General features: G+C 46.3%; 8 protein-coding genes across 13 annotated transcripts in view; 4 read left to right on the top strand and 4 right to left on the bottom strand.

The window, feature by feature from the left end:
- Positions 1 to 486, bottom strand: part of LOC111072670 (neurobeachin-like protein 1) — a 32,108-nt gene extending 31,622 nt beyond the window's left edge. For both annotated transcript variants that reach the window (XM_022364674.2, XM_022364675.2), the window contains exon 1: positions 136 to 486. In XM_022364674.2, the coding sequence (XP_022220366.2) occupies positions 136 to 186 (51 nt within the window). In that variant the 5' untranslated portion in view covers positions 187 to 486. The remainder of the gene's footprint in view (positions 1 to 135) is intronic.
- A 1,095-nt stretch (positions 487 to 1,581) lies between these two features.
- On the bottom strand, positions 1,582 to 4,888 carry LOC111072720 (protein tipE). The gene is made up of 2 exons (XM_022364734.2): positions 2,648 to 4,888; positions 1,582 to 2,448 (listed from the first exon to the last, which is right to left on the bottom strand). The coding sequence occupies exons 1-2, from the start codon at positions 3,949 to 3,951 to the stop codon at positions 2,385 to 2,387; spliced, it is 1,368 nt and encodes a 455-aa protein (XP_022220426.1). The 5' UTR covers positions 3,952 to 4,888; the 3' UTR covers positions 1,582 to 2,384.
- Positions 4,889 to 7,972: 3,084 nt separating this feature from the next.
- On the top strand, positions 7,973 to 8,510 carry LOC111072723 (V-type proton ATPase subunit e). The gene has a single exon (XM_022364739.2). It carries the CDS (start codon positions 8,078 to 8,080, stop codon positions 8,330 to 8,332), a length of 255 nt encoding a protein of 84 aa, XP_022220431.1. The 5' UTR covers positions 7,973 to 8,077; the 3' UTR covers positions 8,333 to 8,510.
- Positions 8,511 to 9,224: 714 nt separating this feature from the next.
- Positions 9,225 to 12,336, top strand: LOC111072721. 3 transcript variants are annotated; one of them, XR_002607623.2, is made up of 3 exons: positions 9,225 to 11,097; positions 11,161 to 11,223; positions 11,459 to 12,336. XR_002607623.2 is itself a non-coding variant. In XM_022364736.2 (2 exons), exon 1 carries the CDS (start codon positions 9,728 to 9,730, stop codon positions 11,072 to 11,074), a length of 1,347 nt encoding a protein of 448 aa, XP_022220428.1. In that variant the 5' UTR covers positions 9,225 to 9,727; the 3' UTR covers positions 11,075 to 11,084; positions 11,459 to 12,336. The 3 variants fall into 3 exon arrangements, 1 of the variants encoding a protein (XP_022220428.1); XR_002607622.2 differs by having other exon boundaries at positions 9,225 to 11,084; XM_022364736.2 differs by lacking the exon at positions 11,161 to 11,223 and having other exon boundaries at positions 9,225 to 11,084.
- Positions 12,337 to 12,431: 95 nt separating this feature from the next.
- LOC111072722 (protein tipE) lies at positions 12,432 to 16,305 on the top strand. 2 transcript variants are annotated; one of them, XM_022364737.2, is made up of 5 exons: positions 12,432 to 13,026; positions 13,107 to 13,302; positions 13,370 to 13,543; positions 13,622 to 13,858; positions 14,358 to 16,305. In XM_022364737.2, the coding sequence occupies exons 1-5, from the start codon at positions 12,765 to 12,767 to the stop codon at positions 14,413 to 14,415; spliced, it is 927 nt and encodes a 308-aa protein (XP_022220429.1). In that variant the 5' UTR covers positions 12,432 to 12,764; the 3' UTR covers positions 14,416 to 16,305. The 2 variants fall into 2 exon arrangements, with proteins under 2 accessions (XP_022220429.1, XP_022220430.1); XM_022364738.2 differs by having other exon boundaries at positions 15,247 to 16,297.
- Positions 16,306 to 17,297: 992 nt separating this feature from the next.
- On the top strand, positions 17,298 to 19,631 carry LOC111072718. Its single transcript, XM_022364729.2, has 8 exons — positions 17,298 to 17,539; positions 17,617 to 17,827; positions 18,059 to 18,143; positions 18,211 to 18,413; positions 18,474 to 18,640; positions 18,712 to 19,009; positions 19,100 to 19,237; positions 19,290 to 19,631. The coding sequence occupies exons 1-8, from the start codon at positions 17,394 to 17,396 to the stop codon at positions 19,617 to 19,619; spliced, it is 1,578 nt and encodes a 525-aa protein (XP_022220421.2). The 5' UTR covers positions 17,298 to 17,393; the 3' UTR covers positions 19,620 to 19,631.
- Positions 19,632 to 20,032: 401 nt separating this feature from the next.
- Positions 20,033 to 21,234, bottom strand: LOC111072661 (cilia- and flagella-associated protein 298). The gene is made up of 4 exons (XM_022364657.2): positions 20,860 to 21,234; positions 20,517 to 20,786; positions 20,347 to 20,463; positions 20,033 to 20,092 (listed from the first exon to the last, which is right to left on the bottom strand). Exons 1-4 carry the CDS (start codon positions 21,232 to 21,234, stop codon positions 20,033 to 20,035), a joined length of 822 nt encoding a protein of 273 aa, XP_022220349.2.
- Positions 21,235 to 21,418: 184 nt separating this feature from the next.
- LOC111072719 (ero1-like protein) lies at positions 21,419 to 24,557 on the bottom strand. 2 transcript variants are annotated; one of them, XM_022364730.2, is made up of 7 exons: positions 24,344 to 24,557; positions 24,194 to 24,274; positions 23,833 to 24,141; positions 23,481 to 23,747; positions 22,345 to 23,027; positions 21,972 to 22,280; positions 21,419 to 21,898 (listed from the first exon to the last, which is right to left on the bottom strand). In XM_022364730.2, exons 3-7 carry the CDS (start codon positions 23,977 to 23,979, stop codon positions 21,847 to 21,849), a joined length of 1,458 nt encoding a protein of 485 aa, XP_022220422.2. In that variant the 5' UTR covers positions 23,980 to 24,141; positions 24,194 to 24,274; positions 24,344 to 24,557; the 3' UTR covers positions 21,419 to 21,846. The 2 variants fall into 2 exon arrangements, with proteins under 2 accessions (XP_022220422.2, XP_041450661.1); XM_041594727.1 differs by having other exon boundaries at positions 23,833 to 24,274.
- Between the last annotated feature and the right edge of the window lie 2,419 nt (positions 24,558 to 26,976).

Consider the following 26,976-nt stretch of genomic DNA (forward strand, 5'->3'; position numbering starts at 1 on the left):
CTAATGACTCAAACATGTCACTGCGGCTGCCACCGCCCCCTCGCACACACACACACACTCACCCCCTACGCCGCTAGCACTGTTTTGTGGCAGGCTTATCACTTCATTTCATTCCGCTGGGGTTCTGCCGCTTACCTTTGTTGTGTACTGCACCCACAAGTTGTAGATATCCTTCTTATTGTCCATTATTTGGCCACTCAGCTATGCGGAAGCATTTGTTAATAAGTTTGAGCACTGATTTTCCTTTAGCGAGATATTTGTTTACAAGTTAAAAGTTTGCCTGCCCTGCCGTCGCACTGCACTGCCAAGACGGCACCGTGAAGAGGAAACGCTATTGAAGAATGGCCGCTGCGTCGGCCAGAGAATATAGATGATTATAGATAGCGAGACGTAGCAGCGTCTTCTGGGGCAATTGTTGAAGATATATTCTAAAGAATTTTCACATCGCACGGCACAGGTGAAAACGGCACAGGTGAAAACGGCAACAGCTGATTTCGGCTTCTTCTTCCAGTTTGACCATTCACAGTTACAGTGTTGACAAACGTGAAAGGAATTCAAAACGTGTACCGCGCTTTATTCAAAGTTGAGTTGTAAAAAATTTAAGAAGAAAAACAGTTTATAGGCTGCTAAATGCGTATTTATTTCGAGATTTTTCATGTTATTTGGTTTCAATTCTAGTAGCATTTTATTTGTTGTTTGGTTTACATGATATTAGCTAATAGTTGCGCTTGTTTTTGCATTCGTTTTACTCTCTATGTGTGTTGGTTTTGTTCTCAATCTCTCATGCAAATATATCTCATTGTCTCGTTAAAAAGAACCTATGTTTGTTGTTGGTTGGTGTAGTTTTTGTTGCCGCTTATCATTGATAGATTTATACGCAAAAGTGCAGTTAATGATGCAGATGCAGATTCAGATGCGTCTATATGCCTAGACAACGAATTTTCGAATTTTTGTTGAGACTATTCGCATTCGAGTTTAGAAATGTTTGATTTGGTTTTGGTTTTTTGTTAATATAAAAAGGAAACATTACGTTATATTTAATTTCAGACCTAAATTATTAAGATTTTAATGCAATATTTTATTTGTAAGTTTTTTTTTTGTAATTGAATAGCTTGAACCATTTGTAGGACCTATAAATATTCATTATCATTTATATAATAATCTTAATAAAATAAATATGTAGAAGAAAAATCTTATGCCTCCGTTTCAGTTAGTTAAAGCTGTGAGTTTTTATCCGCATTTAATTTGAAGGATAACAATTATTATTCGATTTATAATTTAATGTAATTTAATTTACTTCAAATATAGGCATCCATCTCCACTTGCTTTTTGTTTTTGCTTATCATTTCGTTTCGTTTATCATCAAGATTCCAATGATATACATGATGCATCATCATTAATTTAGTTTTTGCTTTCTCTTTTTGCGTGTTAGTGTAGTGTGTGTGTGTGTGTTTTGGTTTTGAATTGGCATTACAATATTTAAAAAACCTCAGCGCCTCGATTTATCGATTTGTAAATAAGTTGCGCGTTTTGTTTTGCTCTTTTTGGAGCATATGGCATGTGTGTTTATAGGGGTATGGGTATGGGTATGGGGCTATATTCGGGGTCATTGTTGGGGGTATTAGAGTTCTTCCTCGAGACGACGACTACGACACGACACGACGATTGTTGCGAATAGAAAAATAAGTCAAGTAAATATTTGTATATATGTATATGTATGTGTTGTATAAGTATTATAATTTTCCTCTAGTATAGTACTTGTTCTCCTCCTGTCCAAGTTCTGTTTTTCTGTTTTTTTTTATTTTTGTTATTGTATTTTGTACCAATCAAAGTAACACACACTGTCCTGTCCAGTGGGTCCTTGTGTGAAGCGGCCTCCTCATCCTCATCCGTATAGTATACATCTCTGTCTATCTATGCCTCGGATATCGTAATATTTCGGATATCATATCGTGTGCAGACACTACATAATGCATGTATTGCAATTTTGAATGGGGATGTGTGTGTGTGGTGTGGGTGTGGGTGTGTCGTTAAGCCTATCCAAAGTTCCTTTAGATGAGTGTTCCTAGTGTGTGTGGTGTGTGTAGTTATACGGTAAATATAATCTATCATAGTTCTTTTAAATGTCTCTAACAGCTCTGAAGGTATTCAGGTTCGGTCGCATACACATGCGTTGTTGTCGATTGTTTTTTTCTTTTTTCGGTTTTGGTTTTGGGTAGAAATACTTTTTTGGGGAAATACTCTGCTCCGTCTTTTGTTTGCTCGTGGAACCTCCTCCCTTAGGGGTTCGCTCCACGATGCCCGCAATACTGTTTTTAGGATTCCAGCAGCGGTTCATTTTCCGAATCGGAATCTAACATTTTCCAGACCATGCGCCTGACGTTTCAGACTGCCGCTGTCGGCCCAGGTGGAGTTGAGATACTCGTCGTCATCGTCTTGCTCAAGTTTCTGCAATACACAAGAGGGCAAACGTGTGGGTTGAACATGAGTGAAGATCTACTATATATAACCAATACAATAAGGATAATAAAGGATATTATTAAATATATAAATATTGTGTGTAAACTTTTCTCATAACCATCTTAAAAGATTCCCCATTCCCTTTTTATTGATATAAGTTCCCCTGCTGGAAATCAAATAATCTTACCCTTGAACTGAGTTGGACGTTGAGAGAACACCATTCTCCAGGGAATCCCTGGACAGCTCGTCAGCCATCTGAACTTTCAGCTGATGACCGAACGAGTTCATCTCCGAATTGGGCGTCATTTGGGAGCCCGCCGGAGATTGTGCGATGTATGGACCTGGGGTGGTGAGCGAGCCACCCTGCGATATGGAGGTGGTCATGCCGGGACCACCATTGGGCAGGACACCCTCCAAACAACTGTCATTGGTTGTGGAGTCCATGTTGATGATTTGACTGCCGGCCACATTGTCGGCCAGAACGGCACCGTCACTGTCGTCGACGGCATCGATGTCATCAATGTCCATGTCCTCGGCATTCTTATCGAGCGGTGCCGTCTCCTCGTCCTCGTTGTAGATCTTGAAGTAGGCGTACGTCAAGTAGATGACCGAAATGATGAACGAGGGAATGGGAATGGCCATGGAGTACACCAGATTGAGGGTGTTCTGCCAGTAGTCCAGGTCACTGATCACCAGACTGGGGTCCACCCGCGAGTAGTAGCAGGGGAACTTCATCCCGATCTTCGTGTATCGTTTCAGCCAGATGGTGCAGTTCAGCATGGGCGGATAGCCACATCCCTTGACGTTGGGAAAGAGGCGGGCGCCCACATAGTAGTACATGGACCTGTTGCCCATCAGACCCTCATTCAGTTCGGAGATCTCATCGAAGGGATGGCGCTCCTCGTTGATCAAGGTGCCCGTGGCACTTAGACCCCGCGCGTCGTCCGAGTCCTCAATCAGAAAACCATTGGAGCCGTCTGCATCTCCGAAGCTCAGCTGATCCAGCCTCCCGGTGGCCCCCATGTCGATGTCCAGGGCGGTGCCATCGATGCCACCACCCAGATTATCGTACTCGTAGTCCCGCAACGCTCGCTCATAGCGATCCGTGCGCTTCTTGGGCGGTATCACGCGCTCCGACTCTTTCAGGACAATGTGGTACTCCGTGAAGTTAAACTCATCCGTAAAGTTGTACAGGTTGAGGCGATAGTTGACCCTAATCTGGGTGCACATGTAGATGTCCTTGGTGCAGCCCTCGCGGCACGACGACCACGAGCAGTTCTTGGCGCCATAGAAGAGCTCCGTGTCGTAGGTCTCGCACAAGGCGGGCACCTCCTCGAACTGCATGAAGATCGTGGTGAAGGCCGGCTCGATGACGAACGGCACCAGAAACAGGAAGGCGAACAGGCTGAACGTGCCCAGCAGTATGAAGAAGGCAGTCGTGTAGAAGAGCAATTTCTCCTTGCCCGTACGTTTGTCGGCCTCATCTCCCATTCTGTTGGAGTTGAAGTTTGATTTTGGTCTCTTTTCCAATCACTCTCTCTCGATGGAGTCTTTCTCAGATTTAGCTTTGGGTAAAGCCTGGTTTTAGTTTCTCAATTGGCGCAGGTCTGGCGGCGGTGTCGGCGGCGGAGCAGAGCGGCAGCAAAGTATTTCAAATGGTAGGGCTTGGGTTTTTGGTTTTGGGCAGAGGGGCAGCAGCGGTTTTGTAGTTTAAGTATTTTCTGATTAGATTAGATTATCCTGGGGGCGTGCTTTCGGCGGCTATGGAGTGAAGTTAATCTTGTACTTAGGTTAGAGTTGCGCTTAGATTAATTAATTAATTAATCGATAAGTAACGATGAAACTACGAGCTAGAATTACGGTTACGGTGCAAGTTATATCACAGGGAGAGTTCGATTTTCGTTTCTCGCTTTCTGCTGTTTGTGTGTCGTGTCCTTCCTTATCTTCTTGTTATTTTTGTTGTTGTTGCTGTCCTTCTCTTCTTTTTCTTGCTCTGCTGCTGCTTCTGCTTCTGTTTCCCCGTTATCTTGAACATCTCTGGCATCTGCAATAAGGCAGGCTGAAGGCGGCGGCACCCTGCATTTCTGTGCTGCGCATCACTCGATTAGGCTAAATACTCCTGTGGGGGGCGCGTGGCTCCATTGGCTCCCCCACGCATCCTGGATCCGTTCTATTCTTACGTTAATTCCCCCTCCGCACTCACTCTCTCTCACTCTTTCAATCGCTGTGGCAGTGCGTACGTATGCACACGTGTTCTATGTGCTGGTGTGCGTGCGGGATTCAACCTTTACTAATTGCTTTATGCGTCCCACCGGAGATGTTTCGTCAACATCAGCACACGATGATGCTGCTGCAGTGCCTCCTCTTCCTCCTCTTTGTCCACGTTCACGTCCTTTTCCTCTGGCTTGATTTAGCTGTGCTCTGCTGCTGCTGCTGCTGCCTCGGCTTGATTATTTTATGACTGCGGCAAAAGGCTAAGCTTGTGTGTTCTGTGTATGTGTGTGTGTGCGTGTCTTGTGTTCCGTCCGTGGCCTGCCAATGGCCAATTTCGTGGAGGTCTCACTCTGCTCTGCTTTTGGTGCTGCTGTTGTTGGTTCCACCGCTGCTTCTTAGCCTGGCATTTGGTTCACTTGTATTATTTTTTCTATGTACATTTAAAAAGAGAGTGCTGGACGGACAGTTTTTGGTTGCTTTCTTTCTCCTTTTTCTCCTTTTTCACTTGTATTTGCTTTGTTTTGTTTTCGGTGTCTCTCTCTCTCTCTCTCTCTTCACACACTATCCGTGCCACGTGCAGTTAAAAACTGTGTGGGAGAACGAGACAGAGGACTCGGTTTAAAATACTGATACCGCGTTTACCGTTAATGCGCTAGTAAATTGGTATTTTTAAACCCCAGGGGAAAAGGTGACGACGTGTGTAAATGTCCGCTTGCGTTTATTTTTATATAACCTCGACCGACGACCAGTCGCGGGGCTGTTGCTGGTTTCGTTTCTGTTTGGCCAGCTGAAAGTGGGGCTCTGGCTCTTGGCACTTATTGTGAGGAGTATTACGAAACGGAAACACGCGGCGCAGGCAGGCAGGGGCAACAATGAGCTCAGAGGCACAGCACCAGCACGAGCACGAGCGGCATGTTTAAATAATAAAACTCCTTCAGCCAGGCCCCAAATGCAGTGTTGCTGCTGAGAAATAGGGGCGGGGAGGAGACTCTGTGGAGCCACATGTAATTTTCAATTCATTTGGCACGCTTCTCACACACACACAGAGGCCGTGCACATGCAAGCCCTACCACAAAGGCACAGAAAAAACGGAGACACAGAGAGAAAGAGAGAGATTGAGTGAGTAAGAGAAAGGAGAGCCTGCCAGTTCCAATCGAAATTATGCGGCATATATAGGCGGCGGCGACGACGACTGCCAGCCCATACCCTATCCTACCCTACCCCCCTCTGGCAATGCCTGGAGGATTGAGAGCGTGAGGAGGCAACTTCTTGTGCTTTAGCACGAAACGATTTTTCAGCTGCCTCCTCCCCAGCAAAAAGATTTCCCTTGGAGGCAGATCAATTAAATGTAGTTGAACCACACAAATTTCTTGTATTTCTATTGTGGGAAAACCACACTGGCATGTGTCTCTTTCCGACACCACCACCACTTCTGATTGAGTGACGTAGAGTTGCGTGCTCCTTCTGGGTGGGTGGGTGTCTGTGTGTGTGTGTGTTACAGATTTTGAGCCTGTGTGTGTGGTTTACTCAAGGTTCAGGTTACGCGGTGAACGGTAACGGAACGACAGCAACGATTACGCATTTTCAATCACACGGAAACCCTTCGCCACCGCACCGCACTGCACAGTCACAGTCACAGTTTTCCCAGTGTTTACCCGGAGTCAACAGAGAGTGGGCATGGGCATGGCCATGGGCTCCACGTTTCATTCTATTAGAGTTAACAATTTTTATGACCTGATTGCGCGCACGGGGTCAAAAGTTGCAAAACACACACAAAAAACCATTCACGTTCGCGTTCCAAATTTCTTTCTTGTCATTTTCGCAGGAGGAGCCTTAGCGAAACAACGAACAAGAAGAGGCTATGGCTATGGCGATGGCGATGGCAATGGTTGTGGCGACAAATGACAATAGAGGAGCAGCGACGACAACCAAAAGACAGCCCCAACGGCTGCGACGATGACGGCAACGAGAGAACGAAACGGTAAACTCTTCACCGAAAGGACTGCCTGCCACTGGCAACGCTGCAGCTGAAGCAACGCTCCATGCCCCATTATTAGTGTGCGCAGCTTTTGGGGAAAGCTGCTCCCCCGAAAGCTCTCTGCTCTGTTGGAGCAACGGGCAACGGGCCACTTGGATGACGTAAAGCCTGGCAGCGCCTGCGCCCCACCAGTATACACTCACTCTTGGGGCAGAGAGAAGCGACCACCAGCGATAGAGTCGGAGCGGAGCCAGAGCCAGAGCCAAAGCCAAAGCAAGAGCCAGAAAAGGCAGAGAAATGTCAGAAGAGCTGGCCGTAAACAGCAGGGAAACGTGAGCCGTGAGCCGTGCACGTCACATAGTTCGGCTGTTTGGAATTTTCTCGGCTCGCTGGCCAGTGGAAATGGAAGGAAAAACCAAAAATCAAATCATTACTGCCTTATGAATAGCTGCGGATCAGCCAGCGAACTCATCCAATAATCCCTACTCGACAAGTGCATAATGTGTGGGCGTGTGCTAAGAGGCTGGGACTGCGTTTTATTATGAAACGACTTTGCTGGCCAGTGCAACACGGATATTCGGACTGCTGCTTGTGTATTGGTGTGTGTGTCCCGCCCCATGGCATGTCTCCACTCTCGTCTCTTGTCGGTCGCCTCCTCTCCCCCTCCGCGTGTGCGTGTGCTGTGAACGTAAATAAACCTCAACATTCGATGGTGAAACATCCACAATTTACATGTGAGTACTACAAGAAATGAAAGTCCAATTGAAATCGAACTCAAATCATGATGAAATAAATCCTTCATTGCTCATTGATTGACCTTCCTTCCCACCACAAGCACACTGCCTACTTATGAGCGAATTCCTCATATACCAGTACATATATACTCGTACATGTGTATATGGAGGAGGCAATGGCAAAATTCCTCAATAACTCCTGGCCCTGCCATTGATTATTCAATTTGTGGTTGTGATAAACACAAAAGTTTAGTGTGGAGCGTGTCCATGTGGGATATTGAAAAAACAAAAAATTTTTAGCTTGGCAGTAGATTCAATCTCCATTGGAGATGCACTTCAGAAAGAGGCTTACCCTGGCTGTTTTCGTTGAAAGAATTTACATCAAACTAATGCCAGTATTATAAATATCCCTTCCCATCCAAAGTGCAGTGTAAGAATTAGCTTAAACATTATAATTTCCATGAAAAAGACTTAGAATTAGGCGCCATTTCAAAGACCAACCATCTGTTTGCTAGTGTTGTAAATGATCAGCAGTGCGTGTGCGTCAGTGCTGTGAAGTTCCTCACTCTTGGCATTTTCAAAAGGCGTTAGGAAATTTTTCGGGTCTGCTAAAGAAAAACAAAGTAATTTTTACGCCCGCTGTTAGTCATAAAAAAAAAAGGAAAGTTGAACAAATTGAAGCGTCAGCAACATGGAAGTCTTCCTCACGATCCTCTTCTTCACCGCCATCTGGGCTGCCGTGGGACTGGGCGGACCTAGTCTGGTGTCCAAGGAGCATCAACAAGATCTGGTGCGCTGCATCTTCCTGCTGGCGGCGGTCTGCTGCTGGCTCTTCTGGCTCTGCTGCTATCTGGCGCAGCTGAATCCGCTGATTGGACCGAAGCTAACCCAGGACACTGTGCGACTCATGGCCAAGGCCTGGAACCATCCCCTCAAGGAGGGATGACAACGGGCTAAAACAGTGTTTATCTCTTGATGACGTTGGGCCGTCGATTCCAGAGAAAGATGATGCTGTCACTCCACCTCAAACTACGGAACTTAAATAGAAATACTATTACCGAATTTCGCTAACCTATTTTTGTACTCTTTACGCACAGCAGTTAAATATAGAACTTGTATGTTGATAGCTAATGTACGTACGATGGCGTCATGGCAACCCGAGCCACCCTTCTGGATGGGGGAGAGCAGAGAGCAGCAGCAGCAGCCGACCCTGTCAGCGTCCTGCAGTTGCCTCAAAATCTGGAGCACATCACAACATTGAACGGAGAGTGCACTTGCACCCACGGCCGCCATGCGGAGGACGACTTAATCAATGAAAATCCAGCGAGCGTGAGGGGATTGGGGTGGGTACTAGGACGGGGGATGCCCAGAGATTCCCTTGCCTTTTGCGTTCGACAGAACCAAAAACGTGAATGCGGAACTCTATTGATTTTGCAATAAAAATGCGCGCGCATGACTCTGCTCTGCGCTGAGATTTGAGAGCAGGCTCCAAAGCTAACATGTGCCACACGACACCCGCACGAAGAGGCATCTCGTGGAGCACGCGACGGTGGCGGCATGTTGTCGGCGGTCAGTGAGGCGCCAGAGAGCGGAGCGGAGCAGAGCCGAATGCATTCTCCATTCGCCAAATCCAAAATCACTCGCAACGCGAACTCTGTGTAGAGCAAAGCCAGAGCCTTGGGCCCCAGTCTGAAAATTGTCACGAGCCCCAAGCACGGCAGCTGCTAGCTGCTGGTCGCCAATCAAGCAAAAAATAATTACCAAAAACTAATAGCAAAAAAAAGCCAATAAATAAATCAAAAATCAGTAAACGGATAGCCCCCCCGCACCAGCCAGCACCAAAGAGAAACGGAGAGTTTTGCAGAGGGAGCGGCAAAGGCAAAGGAGAGACTTCTGGCCAGGCAGCAAGCAGCACGTGATGCAATTGGGTTCCGTATGGGGCCAAAAAAGTTTAAAGTGAAATCAAATAAAAATCGATAGGGTCGCTTGCCTAGGAAAAGAGTCATTCCATCTGGAACTCCACCAAAAACGTGCGCGCAGGCCGTGAAAAGTTTCAGATTCGAATCCCGCGTTCCCCTCCACACAAAAAAAAAGCATACGCAAACGAGTGGGCCAGCGTTATATAACACAGAGGCACAGGCACAGGCTCAGGTTCAGGTTCACCCTCCCACACAAAAACTGCTTGCTCAATCGATAGACTGCCCTGTCTGCCTCACTGCCTCCCAATCCAAGATGATGTGTGCTTTTAATTAGATTAAAGCCCAGGGATTAGCCACAGCAACTAGAGAGGAGAACAGCACACCTGCCACCAGTTTAATCCAAAGCAAAGCCAACACACGAAATGGGAAAGAAAAAGACGGCCACAGAGGATCTGGTTGTGCCACCACAGGACACCAGGATCTGTGGCACCATCTGCATCTGCCAGATGACACTGGTGCTCAGTTCCGTGGCTCTGGTCTACCTCACGGTGGCCATCTACATGCCGTCCACGCGTGCCTTCAAGAGCGGCATCGACCCCACTCCCGTGATGTGCACCACCACGCGGGCGTTGAACAAGGACAACTGCGAGTGGGGCAGCTGCGGGGAGTGGTGCCTGAGCAAGACGTCGGGTGCCTGCATCCAGATCTACGTGAATCTGCGCAGCAATGGCTCCAATCTCATCTTCCAGAACTGCACGAATTCGGCGAACAAGACGTGCTACGGCATCGACCAGGATCGGGCGGACAAGGCGCGCTGCATCAATGACGAGTGCAAGAATCTCACAGGGACATTCAACTGCACCGCCGGCCAGTGCCTGAACATCACGGACGCCTTCGAGTGCATCTTCCACAACAGCGATGCACCGGTCAAGTGTTCCGGTCGTCGCGGCAAGATCAACTGCATGGACATCAGCGGGCTGTACTCGTGCAGCCGTGGGACATGCCGCAAGATCCGCACACCCTACAATTGCGACCGCCGGTGCGTGGACATCCCGACCAGGAACAAGAACGTTGTGGTGCTCAGCGGGGACAAGGTCTATCTGTCGAGTTGCCAGAATGCCATCAATGCGGAGACCCTGGAGGAGGTGTGGAACGAGTCGAGCGAGAATGTGGCCATGACCTCGTGCTACTACATCAAGGCCACCTCGGATCGCGTGGATGCGGTGGACTGCATCAATGGGTCGACGCTGGAGCACAATATGCTCAGTGATCTGACCAATTTCACATATCTGAGCCATCTGCACGTTTCGGTGGCCACGCCCGTGCCGGAAATAGCACCGCCCGATGTCGATCTGACCATCTCCAATGAGTCCAAGCTGATGATCAATCTCGAGGGGTGCGTCAACACCCTCATGGACGAGTGCAAGGAGTTCCTCAAGGACTTTGGCCGTGATGGCAGCGATCATAATGCGCGCGCACGCTTCCCCTGTTTCTACTCGCCCGGCAAGAAGGAAATAGTGGTGGCCCGCTTCGACCTGGAGGTCACCTATCGCCAGTTTGTGTTCGCCTCGGTGGTGCCATCGGTGCTTTTCGTTGTCTCCTGCTCCATCCTGCTGATGTGCCAGAAGACCGTCTACGTGGGCGACGACGCCAAGATGCGTTTCAAGGGTTGCGTCGACACGGAGACCATCCTCAATAAGAACAACGTCGGTGCACCCACCAACGGCGACATGGGTGGGGGCGGTGGCGATGAGGTTATGGCCCTATGAGATCCGTCACGTAAGCAATAATAGTACTATCCAAAGGACTCAAATTGGTATTCCAGTTAACCACTGAGTATTTTCTCTGTCGACAGCCGCCTTTGCCATTGCCCACATGTGAAAGAGCAATCTGTTCAGATTCGGTTTCAGGCTACCAGGTCTCTGGATTGATATACGTATTTCGCAGTTGCCCAAACCCCCTCAGATCCTCCTCAGATAGAACAATCGATTTTAGAGCAGAGAACAGAACTCCCTTATGAGCATAGGATCTAGCTATAGTTATAGCATTTTCCCTTGGTCCTTTTTTAGAACCCAAAAAGTCACCGACTCCCTTTGAAATCATTTACGCAGCATCCCCCCATTAATATTTTAATTCTCCTTTTTATTCTGCAGGCATTCCTCTGCTCCAGGAAGACAGTCCGATACATCAGACTGGAGTCTTCGCTTTGCAATAAGTTGGAAGTTGGCCACAACAACCAGAAGAAGAGCACAATCGAGCAACTTGACATTCTTTGCAATCCTTCCATTGAACTTTTAACAAACGACCACAACAACACAGCCACACCGACACCCACAGCCACAGCCACACCAACCCAGAGGCTTGCAAGGACACTACTGAGCTAACAGCAGAAAACCTAGAAAACCTGAAACAGAAACTTGAAACTGAAACACCACGAGGCAAGGAGAAGGCGCGTAAAATTAACTCAAAATACGACGATCAACTCGATCAGAAGACAATATTAGTATAATTTTTTGGATTAGTTCGTTATTAGTTGAGTTATTTGTATTTGTATTTGTATTTGCATTGGATTAGAGCCAGAGGCTTTAGGATATGTGATGTAGGTAGAAACGGACAGGGAGAAAACAGGGCGTCAGAGCGAGAATTGATTCAATATTTATTGTTAATTATGCAGCTAAGTTTTTTCTAGGGAATAAACGCACACCACAAACAAACACACACACACACATGCACAGGGACACAAGAACACACACCCGCACACAGACACCAGGAGCAGAAGCAGAAGCAGCAGAGGAAGAAGGAGGAGGAGGAACAGAATCCAAATCCGAATCCGAATCCGTAGAAAGGTTCAGGAGAAGGAGGTCATTTCAGAATTGGTCCAAACAACAAAACAACAACAGCTTAAGAAGAAGATTAGGAGGGATGCGTGATCAAAAAATAAAAAAAAATCTATAATCTATAAATAAAAACGGAACGACAAAAACTATTCAAAGTCGAAGACGAAGCAAAAGTTAACCTTAAAACAGAAACCGAATACAGAATAATAACAAAAAAAATAAATTTAGATAACTTAATCAATATACAAGAAGAAGGAACGGAACCGCCGCCCTCTCCCCCGCCCCCCCATACAAAAGGAGGTTCCAATTAGATTTAAAAATCAAAAACGAAAATACCTTTTTCCTTTTCGGCTCTACAAAAATAAGGCAATTAGGAAAAGCCCAGAGAAAAAGAGAGAGAGACATCGATAGAGATATAGAGACGTAAGCTAACCCACATTCACAGTACAGTAGAAGGAAAGCAGAAGAAGGGCAGGACAGAGGGGGAAAGCGATTAAGAGAGTGTAGAATTGTTAGCGGTGTTCATTTTAAAAGCTTTTACTGATCCTAAAATCTAAGAAAACACACGAAACCACACACCCGACACCCGACACCCAACACACAACAAACACAGAGAATCAGAATGAAGAAGAGCTCCACTCTGACAACGACAACGTCAATGCCGACGAGTCCCACGCTCTCGGCACAGACACTCTCCGCCAGCAAGATCAGCCTGAATAGCAACAGCAGCAGATCGGGCTCGGTGGCGGGATCGATACGCTCCTCCTGCCAGTCACCGGTTAGGCCGGGCAGCGGCTGCGTGGACGCCATCAAGGCGAAGCGCGAGGAGATCGAAATCGAAACACTACTCGAGAAGGCAAAGTTCTATACCTCCGTGTGCCTTGGTAAGATAAACACACAATATATATTCTCTATCTGATGGATATATGATGGTTCTCTCTCTCTCTCTGACTATCCCTTTCAGGTACGACTGCCATTTTGTCGGTGTTCACATTCCTCTTCCTGATACCCTTCGTAGTGGATCCCGCCATCTCAACGATCATTGCCGACTATGATCCAGTGCCCGTGACCTGCATAGTGATCGATCACATCTATGCGGAGGGCATCAAGAACTGCAGCTGGAGCTCCTGTCGCGAGGGCTGCACCTCATCACTCACCAAGTAAGTGAAATAAGCATGAGCATAATCCACTCAATTCTGATCCATAACCCCCCATATGATGAACCAGGTGCCATCAGTTGTTTGTCAACTATACGCGCATCCCGTACAGCGACTGGGAGCGTAATCCCCGGGACCTGGACGCCGTCAACTGGGATGTTAGCTATACAAAGTTTCTGATCAACTCCGAGGGCTGCGGATATCCGCCCACGACCAACTGCAGCGTATTTGCCAGGCAGTATGGGTGAGCATTCAGTTTGTAATAAGTAAATGATGTGAATCCCCCAATTAAATGGTTTATTTCCTTTCGATTTGGATGCAGCTTCTCTCATATTGGGGAGCCATTCCCCTGCTACTACAGCCGTGCCTATCCAGAGGTCGTTATTGGCCGCTACTCGTGGGAGAACAATTTGTACCATCTGATCCTATCGCTGATCATACCGAATGTGCTCTTTGCCATCTCCATCGGGGTGCTGAGCTACTGGTACTGCCCCTGCTGCGAGAAGGCCTGCAATAAGTCATCGCGGGTCTACGCCGAGAAGTTCCCAACCAAGGAAGAGTGAGTTCAATTCCCACAAGCAACCAACCACCAGACGCTGCATGCATCTGCATCTGCATCTCCTGTCCTGCATCTTGTTTTCATTCACATACTCGTACTTGCTCGTACATATTGTATGTTTGCGATTCGACTTCTCGTCTCGTCTCGTTACGTACCCGTACCGGTACCCGTACCCGTACTGTAGTTGAAACCACACACACACACACTCCTTCATTGTGCCTTGTATGAAGATACTACCTACATACTGTTGTCAAAGATCGTGCTGTATGCTGTAATCTCTCTCTCCTACTTTTATGAATGTAAATTATATGTTTTTGTTAAGCAATTGGCCTAAACCATAAGTTAAACCAACAAACAAAATTATTGTAATGATTGTAACTTTTTGTATATTTTCTGTTTCTTATCACACCTCAAACCTTCCCCCCGACAATCCCCAGCCTGTAATTCATGGGCTCTTTCGTTCTTCTTTCTCTTTATCACTTCTATACCTTACTTACAGGATCGTTAACTGCATGAAATGTAATACGGAAAAGTCGTTGTCCTTGAATGTGTTTTGAAATATGAGATCTGATCGTTGATCTGACCCCCCAAAATGTATTTGTGATAGGTTAAGTGCGAAGAAATATGCTGAAATCAAAGAGTTACGAGTATATCTCTGGCACCACAGTTGTCGCTTGTCGTAGAAACCCACAACAAAAACAAAAACAAAAACAACAGCAACAAAAAACCCAAGCAGAATTAACGTTACTCTGAAGTGTCCTTAGCAATTACTGCATTTCCATAATGTTCCAAATTGTAGACTTAGTCCTTAGCACCTCTCAAGGACACACCCTCCACACACACTCTCAGCACAAGAGCCCAAAACAAATTGAAAGGAATTTCGTATTTCTATATGCCACATCAAAATATATATTCACTCCAAAACACACTCGTATACACGACGTACTCAAACAATTTTTTGTAGTCAGTAGCTTTAACTTTACCAAAAACATAAAAACTGAATTTACAAGAGGTTTCTTTCAGGTTAACTCACACGCCCCCAGCATTTCCCTTTTTTTCTATTTACTAATTACTTCTAATATAACATACATATATACTCGTACTCGTATACATATCGACTAATTCTCCTATTTAATTAAACTGATATTACGCATAAGAAGAGAGGGCATGAGGCAGGCCTGTGTTTTGCATGCTTTTCCTTTAGACCGCTTCTGATTATCCCTTTCGATTATAGAACCTATTTGTATTGTATGGCATGATCCCCGTATGTATAGAACATATACTCTGACTACATATAATCGTATATATTTATCGCTTATACTTTAACTTAACTCTGACTCTAGAATTGATTAAGAACTTTGTTCCAAACCGATATACTCCAATTCTAGCAAACTTCTGTGTCACAGTGACGAAGATGATGATATGGAATACTAGCAAAAATACAAATTAGCTAAAGCTAAAACCCCTAAACAAATAGCAAACTCAACTTTGTAGTCTGTATACACCACACACACACACACACACACAGCTTTTACTATATAGATATAAAAAACAAAACAAAAACATACAATACATATACGAAAAGATCGATAGAGAATTACCATTTGCCATCTGCCAACTCACACATCGGACGATATATACAAAAAAATAATAATAATTATAAATTGCCAGTGGGAGCATCGTCGAAGGAAGGAGAACAAACTTTTCCACATGCATATACAATATATTATAGTTTTATTCGTAACTTTGCGCTCTATAATTGAGAACCCATCTTAGCCATCGTACAATAATAATGTTACACACTCGTACTATATAGATCTTTATTTCAAAATGCTGTAAAACTTTAGAATTTGGCTTTGGACGGAGTGGACGATGCTCCGCTTTATGATTGCTCGACTTCGATTTCCACAATGATAATACGAAATACCAATTAAAGAATCGCTTGTTTTCAACAAATTGTGATAGTAGTCATAAAAATATTAAGTAAATTCGTAAACAAAAACATAAACTAAAAAATGAAAATGAAAACAAAAACAAAAACGAAGAAACCAATCAAACATTTGTATAGAGGGAAACGAGTCCGAGTCCGATAAGTTAAAAGATTCATAGAGATGTTGGCAAACAAATGATAGATAAATACCACAAGATGATACTCGTACAAGATGCAAGATACAAGATACAATCCAAGAGTTCAAGCAGAAGAACCAAATTTCTCACCTAACAATACACACACACATGGAAAACACACACAACTCTCAAACATTTTGGAAATAGTTTTAAAAACTCTTATGTAAAAAACGAAACATCTAAAGAATTATAGCAATACATACATACATATATATATATATGTACATAGATGATATATATATATATATATACATATAGCTTAGCAGAACCGATAAAACGCACGTTGCTTATGAGAATTTTTTAAATCATACAAAACAAAAACCAAAAAACAAAAAAACAAAAAATACAAAACCGAAGAACAAACAAAAAAAAAAATTTGAATGCAAAATGATTAAACATTTTTTACTTAACGTGTCTTTATCAATAAACAAATTAAACCAGCTAACGGCCTATTTAATAAATAATTAAACACAAAAAAAAAGAGAAGCAAAACGCTAAAAAAACACAAAATACCAAAAAGTGGAGAAATGCTAAATGAGAAATGTTTTCTTTTCGAATTTGTGGTGGAAAGACAGAGAGAAAGGAGTGAGAGAGAGAGAAGCAATGGATAAATGAGGCCAGAGACAGAGAAAGAGCTCAAGACTCAAGCTGCTCTCCCTCTCCCCGGCGCAGGCGTTGTGGCAGGACCTGGAACCATTTGTTGAGCTGTCTCCATCCCTGCCCCAGTCCCAGTCCCAGTCTCGTCCCCTGCCTCAGCCTGTTTGTGGCTTTCACTTTCGCTTTCCTTTCGATAAAAGTAAAAGTGCGCAGTGTCCTGCTGCAGCCCTGGCATGCCCTGCTCCGGGAGACTCAGTCGGGGATCCAGAGCCAGGACTTCAGTTTCGCACGAGCACGCACCAGGAGCGGACGTGGCAGGACCTTCGCTCCGTCTGTGGCCCCCTCATAAACAAATCATCCTCAGGTCGTGGTCAAAGTGAAGCCAGAGGACAAAACGAAACCCCACAATCTTTATCTTTAGCACCCAAACAACACTACATCCATCCATCCACATACACATCCCAGCCCATCCCAACCTTCGTCCACTTTGAAGTAAACTTAAAAGGTTACCACAAGAATAGAATCCCCCTCCACACACCCACAAAACAAACTTCCACACACCACAACCAACCACCAAGCAACCAACAAACCCATCCCGCCAGCCCCCCATCCAGGGCAGTCTCCAGTCCAGCAAACCAAACGCGAATCACCTTGAAAACAACGCAGGGGCGAAAGTGCAGGGTTTCCCCCGCGGAAAGTGGGCCACCAAAATCAACAAGTCGTAAATTAGCAGGAAAATTGGTATTAGAACCGATTCCAGACCCACTCCCAGAAAGCAGAAGTATCCCGTATCCGTGTCCGGTTCCGCAGAATGGCGCGACGCAAGAACAAACCGCGCCTCATACCCGAGCAGGACAAGCGCATCTGTCGTGCCATTTGCCTCTGCCAGCTGACAATGGTGCTCTCCTGCGTGTCCATTGTCTATCTCAGCGTGGCCATCTATTCGCCCTCGATGAAGTAAGCCACACAGAGAGAAGCTCTGCCCACCAACCTGACGGTGGTCTATGTTTAACCGATGACTCCATTATCTGCAGGGCCTTCAAGTCCGGCTTCGAGCTGGATCCGGTCATGTGCCAGACCGTCGACCGTCAGATGCCCAACAACTGCCCCTGGGCCTCGTGCGGCGAATGGTGTCTGACCCGCACCAGTGGCTTCTGTCCACAGATACACTCTGTGGTGCGTCGAAATGGCACGGACATTCAGCTGAACAACTGCACGCGGGTGACCAATACCTCGTGTGCCATGGTAAGTGCTGAAACCCCACCCGCAGGGCACCACACTCCACTCAACCGAAGACGTCATCGTCTTGGACCCGCTCTGAGTGTGGGAGTGTGACTCACTTGCGGTGCGAAGGCACTTCAACTATTTGCCTCTTGGCTTTAATGGGCTGCTGGCGCCTGGAACGAGTTTTACGATCATTGAATGGTGCCCCTATTAACTGTCTATCTGTTTCCGTGTCTGTGTCTTCGTCTCCAGATTGACATGAGTCGCCTGAACAAATTCAACTGCAACAATGGCACCGCCTGCAACAACATACGCGGCGTGTTCAACTGCTCCAATGGCAAGTAGACCCCGAAAAATAAAATCCAAACACACACACACACAACTAACAAGCAGCTAATCCCCAGGTCACTGCAAGAACATGTCCGAGTTCTTTTTGTGCCATCACAAGGCCGATGGGCCAACGATAAACTCTGCCAAGGACAACACCAAACTGAATGGTTTCTTCGAATGCCATGGCGTACACTGCACCAAGATCAAGAAGCCCTTCGACTGTGATCGCTACTGCTCCAAGATAACCACGGCCAACGTCAACACGCTCATCATGCATGTGAGAGTGCCATCTACATACGAGTTATATCCTATGCTCATGGCTTGCCCTTTCTTCTAGGAGGATAATGTCATTGCAGCTGACTGCGAGAATGCTGTGGCCTTCAATCAGGCACGTGGCTCCGAGCACGGAGTACGCATCGATCCCGTTGAAATTTGGAAAGAGGACGACGGCAACCTGTTGACCAACTGTGCCACAGTCACCCGCGAGTCGGACAATCGCATCACGTGAGTGTGTGCCACACACAACTTTAATTGAAGTCGAAACTAAAGCTCTTCTTGCCTTTGCCTGTCCGCAGTGCCACGGATTGCCTGAATGGCACCCTCCTAGAGCACGATACGCTGCCAGCTCCCTTCATGAACTTTACGCAGTTCTGGGCCATCTATGAGAACAGCACCAGGGCCGTGGACCCCGAGCACCAGCAGTATCTGCCGAATCAGGCAAATCTAACCATTTACAGCTGGAAGAAACTGTACATCAACCTCGAGGGCTGCGTCAATACGCTGCGGGGCGAGTGCAAGGACTTTGTGGCTCGCTATGGCAACGATGGGGACAACAATACCGCCCAGTCACGCTATCAGTGCTACTACAACAAGGTGGGGTGTTCGTTCTGCTTCCCACCACCCACACTCTGTGTAAACTGATACTGTAGCTGAGGGCTTTGCTTTTGGTTTTCCTCTTTGCAGGATGCGAGCGTGGAGTTTGTGGTGGCCCGGTACGATCTGGATAAGGTGTACAGGGAGCTGGTGGTCTCGCTGATTGTGCCCATTGTGCTGTTTGTGGTCTCCTCCATCTCCCTCTGCATCATCACAAAGTCCGTCAAGGTGAGAAGTTTAGCGCCCTGCAAGGATAGTCCCTCAAAGAGCTCTCTTTTAGGTGGGCGACGATGCCAAGATGCGCTGCGTCTGTGCCGGCGATGAGTCGGACGATGATGTGTTCGCAGCCGGGCCAGCGGGCAAGCGGCCCGAGCCAATGTATGACACGGACGACGATGTGGTGGACCTGGAGCACCAGGCAGTGGGCGGCCAGGAGCTGGAGGACATTGTCGGTCTGCCGCTCGACAGCCACGAAATGATTGGCAGCACCAAGTCCCTGATACCACTCAGCCCCACGGGAGACTCCAACACGAGTGAGCAGAACTTTGACGAGGACCAAGAGAAGGCAGCCAAATGCGATGTGCCCGAAAAACCGCTGGTTATCCTCTAAGGAGACATCGATGAGAACTTTTCGTACAGAAAACAGCACCAAAAAACTTTATGGGGGGGGAACTGAAGATTCGATTCGATTCTATTCGGGGCATTTACAATATAAAAACGTTTATAGAACATGGGACGGAGACGGACCTAGGCTTTTCTTGGATACATACATATATATTATAGAAGAAACGCACACATGTACTTGTACTTATATACTATATAGTAGAACCGAACCGATCGAAGGAACAAGAGCTTTATTTACCTGACAACTCCCACGCCACGCCACACCACACCACACCACACCACGCTACACACTAAGAAATCCCAATCCCACTCGAGCCCAAGCTCGCAGTTCCGGTTCCGGTGCCAGTAGATGTGCCTTAAGAGGAGTTGCATTTAAAAGACACGAAATGGAATTTACATTTACACTACAACAACCCACCAGCACCAACCCGACATCTGCTGAGGCACCAGAAAAGGGAACTAGGAACCAGAAATAGAAGTAGAAGTAGTAGCTCCCATTTGCGAGCGGAACTGTGTTTACTTTATGACGAAGCCAGAACAGACCAAGGAGGGAAATCTTCTCTAGACTTTTTCTTTAACTAGTTTCGATCTTTTTTGATTGCCTACTTACATATATATATATACACACTGGGGAGTACCTATACTCGTATACTTATTATATAGCAAATAAAAAGCAATTTGAAATTCTCTCTACAAATGTAAACGACTCTTACCTTGAGCTCCTCCTGGCGGCGAAAGGAATCAGCCATCATCTGGCGACGCATCTGCTCGGAGATGACAGCCTCACGTCCCGGCGGACCCTCGCCCAGCTGATTGAGCTTTACCACCACCTGGAATGGAGTTTGCTGAAGATCACAGTTCGATGGATCGGGAAACAACTCACCTTGGTCTTGTCATTGTTGCCCAAATAATCCTTGAGCAGCTTGTTCATCAGAATCTGACGGCCGGCGAACCAGAGCTGAGCTTTGGATGGCTCGATGACCTCCTTGGAGGCCTGAGTGCCACTCAGATCCTCGGTGTTGGTGAACTCCATGCGTATGGTGTCGTGTGGCGGCAGCTGCATGGGGTACACAATGGTCACGGCACCACGCAGCAGATTGATGGCCTCCTGAACCACCTTCAGGGACAGAGTCTTCGAAGACTTGGCCAGTTTCTGTGGGGGCAACAAATTATGTTGTTAGTTATATTGAATTCCAAGCCACTAAGAATAATGCTGTGGACGTTACCCTATCTATCATGGCCTTGGCTTCGGTTATGGTATTGGCCAGCACCTTGCCCATGGCCTCGTTGGGCTGCTGTCCGTTGCGGCGTAGCATGGGATCCTTATTGAAGGTGAAGCCCCCCGAAGGGATGCATTTGTCCGCCCAAATATCCTTCAGCTTGAGCTCCTCAATCTGATCGTCGTTGAGGCCAATCATTTCGCTGGGCAGCATGGTGCCGTGCTCGGCCAGCTCTTCAATCTCCATGCACACACGTTGCACCTTTAGCTGGCCATTGTGGATGGCCACCAGATCTCGGATAACCGAATCGGTCTTCTCACCCACGCTTGTCTCATACAAAAAGAGCGTCTCGTCGCCGCGTTTTACTTGCAAGACAACCATTTTACAGAGAAAATAGAATTAATACACGACAGCCGGCTTCTGACCCGATCAATCGATGAATGCCAGAAATATATATGTACTTAGATATATGACAGCAAATCTGACAGTTGTTGAAAAGGCAAACAAGTCGGTTGCTATGACCGGTTGCTCCCTGGCGACGTGTGCCACAAATACAAGTCCCCGGTGGGGTTGAACATCGATCTTTCTCACATTTATTTTCGTTTCTTTCGCGTTCGTGTTATTGCACAATGCGTTCTGTTTGAGTCTCCTTATTGGATAAGCTCCCTTCTGCTACAATAAATAAAATATTCTAACTTATGCTAAACACCTGTCCGTCCTCCGTCCGTCTGTTCGATTGGGTTGGGTAAAGGGCGTTAAAGTACACGTAGCCTACGGGGGTAATTAATATTATTTACAAGGATGCCGCTTTCCCGGGTGCGCTAGCCTCTGCTATGGGGGCTGGGTGTGGGAGAGGGAAACCGTAACCAAGATCCACCAAATACAGCCCCAAATATGTGCGTATAAATTAGCTAGACAGTCGAGCATCAACGCCGAACTGCTAAGGGGAACTGAATGGGATTCATGCCGCCTTGAGGGCTCCTCATTGTCAGGCTATCTCAGCACACGTCGGAAGTTTTCCATCTCGTATATACTGTTTGACAATCTGCAAAGCAAAAAGAAGGGGCATAACCATTAGATTCGTGGGATCTGGAAAGGCTGGCAAAGCTTGGACGCACCTGCCGAAGGCATTGAAGAGAGCCACAATCTCTGGACGCGATAGCCTGAAGATGGGATCCGCTTCGATGTGCGGCTTGTCCCACAGACCGCTCTCCGTGGCCAGATTGAGCTTCTCCGAGTAGAGGATCTTGAGGGCAGTGCCCAGGCCCTGGGTCTGCAGCTTGCCCCACAGCTTGCACTTGTCGCAGCCCACGCAGCTCATTATTCTGGATATGTTGCGGAACTTCTCCTTGTAGTCGCTCTTGAACTTGATCGAGGCGATGCCGCTGCTGAACAGAGCATTCTCATCGAAGTGCGACTGAAAGGATCTGAACACACATTTAAGATTAGTAAATCTCCGAGAGAGAGCAGGAGGAGTCTTCGTTTACTCACTCTATGACGCTGAGAAGGTCATTGATGGCCAGCTTCACCTCCTCATCTTCCTCCGCAATCCCCGTGTAGTAGTCCTCGCGACGCAAATAGGGCGCTGCCTTGGCCAGGGCTCGCAGCTCCACCAGGTAAATGAAGTACAGATTGCGCAGCCAGTGTGGCCCCTCGCCGCCTGTTGTCTCTGGGCTGAAGCGACGCTTAAACTCTTGGGCATTGGGCCCCCAGATGCCCTGCGGATCCAGGAAATCCTTCGACTCGGACAGCAGATATTTGGAGCACAGGTGGATGTTGATGCTGGAGTGCAGACCCGAGATTATGCGGTAAAAGGCGCGCTGCTCCAGGCACACATTTCGCAGATCCAAGTGCGGGACATAGTTGGAAAATTTGTTCGCGGTCTCGTTGTTGCCGCCAAAGCAGTTCTCCAGGTAGATGCTGTTCCAGATGCGATGGGCCGAATCGCCGCGGTACCCAGTGTAACGCTCCGGATTCAGCAGCAGATCGACATACTGCGAACCCTCTTCGTGATCATCGACTATGCAGAAGTCCTCCTCAGCCTCGTCATGCTTCGCCCACAGTTCGAATTCCCGATGCGCCTGATCGCTGATGCTCGTGTCCAGGAAACCCAGGGCGCTGTCAAAGTCCTCGGCATCCGAGCAGCCGCTGGTCGACTGCGCCTCACGTGTATACTGCAAAAATCAACGATGAGGAAGTCAGTCAACAGGTAAAAACATTTGGCAACTGTGCAAACAGCAGCAGAACCAGCCCAGATCCACCTTCGATTGTAAGTCAGTCGTGACGGAACACAAAGCAATCAAGTTTGTGCTGTAATCAAAAGGGGGGCGGATGAATGGGCAAGAACACGTCAGCAATGCCACCAAAATATCACCACATCATTGTACGCAAAGATTTACGCCCCAGAGACACAGGGAGATTATGGCCAGTGGAATGTGTATAAATCACTTGCCAACCCATTTAGCATTGCAGATAGTGGGGATGGGGGAGTGCCGTACTCCAACTCCAACGAATGGAACGGAAACAGTTAACGCCCTCTGATAAGCGGCGAATATTGATACCGCACGCTCTCTTTCTGCCGGGGAATTCCGCTGTACGCTCTCCCCCTCTCTCTCTCTCTCTCTTACCTTGAATGCGGCAGGTTTCTCCTTGTGTTCACCCTTGTCCTTGATGCCCTGGGGTATGGCCTGCTCCTCGCAGTTCTCCACCTGACAGAAGCGAATGGCACAGCGACTGTCGTCCGGCCAGAAGGGGCAGTCCTGCCTGAGGTTGACCTTGTAGAACCTGAAGAAGTTCTTCACGAGCAGCGACTGAAGGCGGGGGAAGATCTTCATGTTGTTGAAGTGATCCACAGTGTCCACATCGCAGCTGCAATCGTTGATGGAGCCCTCCAGCTGTGCGTGTGTGTGTGTGTGTGTGTGCGTGTGGGAAATGAGAAAGTTTCATGTCTGAGCTACGCGACTACGGCCAGCCACTTACCTCGCAGAAGCAGTTTTTGTTCGTTTCCGTCTCATCGAGAGCTGCAAAATATCCCCCCGTGGGATCTGCCCAGTACAGGAGGACCAGAAGCGCCAGTACCGATGCGCACAGATTGCGCTGCACTTTTCGTGTACCCCTCGCAGACATTTCTATTTGTGTTTTTGTCGCTGCTGCTGCTGCTGATTCTGCTGTTGCGTGCACCTGTTCTTCTTCTGTTCGCCGACGAAGAGCAAGTGAATGGGAAATGCGCAATGCCGTCAGAGTCGAGCAGTCAGAGATTTTGTTGTTGTTGTTGTCAATTTCACAAATCTGGCGAATATTTACACATTTTAGGATTTAATTCATGGTTTTGGACACGTACAGGGAGGGCATGGTGTGACCGCAGCAGCTGCGCAAATCCCCTAACGCATTGTCGTCAAATCATCGCAGTGCTGCCAGACAGCTGTAAAAAGATGTCATGCATCCGTTGGATTCAAATTTAAATTTTAAATTCAGATCGTCGAATACTTACAATAAATTATTTTATGGATATTATCTATTTTGATTTCTTGTGCAATTTTGGAACAGATAACCTGATTATTTTTGACAATTTACAATTTGTGGTGCAGAATGGATTTGGAGTTTTATTTGGCTAAAAACACACACAAAAATATTGCTATTTTTAATAGGTTTCCATTCCACAGTTGGGATCTAAACTAAACGAAACGAAACTGAACAACTCATGTTGAATGAAAGCATTTCTACTCTATTGTGTATTTTGTTATTTGTTTGAATAATTCTTGTTTTTACATGTTGCTAAATGAGCAAATGTTTAGTTAAAATCATTCTGATAAAATGTGGGCGAAAAAATCGGCCGTTGGGCTGCTATTCATATTATCAAGGAGGTTTCTCTTATGGTGTGCATTCAGGACAAAATACTTTCAATCAATTTCACTGAATTTAAACATTGAAATACGATCATTAGTGACTTTCGCTGATCATATTCCAAGATATTATTGAATTGTCAATCAATTGATTGCTAAATGTGAATATTGCTGTTGGTTTCCATTCTTCCAATATTGATGCTGTTAATTAATTACCTCAAATATTGATTTCATCTATTCTTCGACGCTGAATGCATCTTTTGTTCCCATGACAAACCAAGACCCTTGCACCCGTCGGTGGCACCCCTTTAAAACTTACAAGGGTTCTCGTTCCTCCTTGATATGCAAATTGAGGAAACCCGGTCAGATCTCAGGCCAGGCCAGCACCAGTACCTCCACAAGATCATCATCATCGTCATCGAACATCACCCCGGGGGGTAGATTGCTGGCAATGCTGGCTCCGGTTCGGGGTCGGGGCTCGGATCAGGGCAGGCCTCTTGATTATTAAGGCATAAATTGTGTCTTGCATTTTAAAAATATAAAGATTGTAACCACAATAGTGAAGAGTACATGATTTGGTTTCTAAGGTGGAATTATTTTAATAAAATCTTTAGAAGTAAATTGTATTCTAAAATAGTTCCGTTTTATTTATACTTGATTTATTTTATTATTTATTTCTTGATTTTTCCTTACTAAAATGCATCTAATTTAAACAAGAATAGTTGCTGCACTGCTCCTAGTTCAAAAATCATATTGTCTAGGATAATTTATCCATTATCCCTCATCTCCCATGCCTATCCTTTGCCTCATCTCATTCTTCCACGAATTTCGCCCAAGACATCGACTAAAAGTTCTCACGGAAAAAGTGAAATTACAACAACGGGATGACTTAAGCTAAAAAAAAAAAGATGAACCTCACACAGGCCGCATCAAAAACGGGGAAAAATCTTCGAAAAAAAAAATGTACCGCACGGAGAAGCAAAAGGGTTTATCATTTTTTTTTTAAATAGGACGATTAATGTAGAAAAAACGCAGACACAAAAACATGTGTGGCCAGGGGACAGGGCGATCGGGCGACCCTCGGCATTGTTCAAATTGAAAAGGAATCATCACGGACTCGGGCGATCAAATTTGCATACGCAGGACGAAGGACGAACCACCACCACCAACAACAGCGACGGCGACAGCGTCTCCTTATCTATTTGCCTTCCAGATTCCAGGTATAAAATACTCCTCTCCTCTCTCACACACACGCACGGAATGATAAATACTTTTTTTTCCACTAGGTTTTTTTTTAGGAAGTTTTTTCACTTTTTTTACCACTTTCAATTTTTTTTATGCAGCGTTTTATTCAAATTGCGATCCGAGACTGTCGTGTGAAGTTTCATCTTGAGAAGATTTTGCCCCGAAACGAAGGATGCGCGCCAGAGCCTGGGAACATCCGCGGCCGAAGGACACCACACCAAAAGAGGCTGTACAGAGACTGTTCATTTGCCTAGACATTTGATTACCTTACCCAACCCGATTGTTGGAGTAGCAAAGGCCAAGGATACTCGTATATGTATGTTGTCTACTAGGTGCCATTGTTGTCTTTTTTTAGATATAACTCCGAGACTTATATTCAGTAATTGAAGAGATAAAAGCGTGTACTACTGAGTATTATAATTTTGGATAGAAGTAAACGCGTCTCTTGTGTAGTTTCATATTGTAAATGTAACTACTTTGTTTTGGAAACAAACTATAATTATTAAATTTTCCCACTGAACCACAAATTCCCTTCTAATCGGATTATGCAGTTTTCCCAGGCGGTATGCAAATGAGAGGATCTGCATTGCCTACTTAGTTGCTCATTAGAGATTCGCGCACTCATAATTGCATTTCTACAATGTTTGACAACAGAGAAACGTCAACAGCTCTACTCGACCCAAACCCAACCGAACCCAAGCGAAGATCAAGATGCAGATCAGGGTTCTGAAAGGCTGCAGGGCTGTGACTTGCGAAAATGTGTTGTAAATTAGCATATGTAAGATATGTACCTATGCAGCATCTTGTTGCACTTGAAATTTGCATAACTAAGCCCCGAACAGAATGCAAATGCGCAAAAATGATGATCGCAGATCGGTTCGAAAATTGCAATTGCTAATCCGATAAGTAGGCACACTCCGGGGGGTGCAATGCTATTTCTTTTTGGCAAGGGTAGCGGCAAGGGATTGCTAATAAAAATGTCTTCAAAATGGTTAACCCTCGATCTTAAGTGGAAATTTGTGCGACCAATCGACAT

This window comes from Drosophila obscura, unplaced genomic scaffold (genome assembly GCF_018151105.1).
Source record: "Drosophila obscura isolate BZ-5 IFL unplaced genomic scaffold, ASM1815110v1 contig_1, whole genome shotgun sequence".
NCBI classification, from domain to species: Eukaryota; Metazoa; Arthropoda; class Insecta; order Diptera; family Drosophilidae; genus Drosophila; species Drosophila obscura.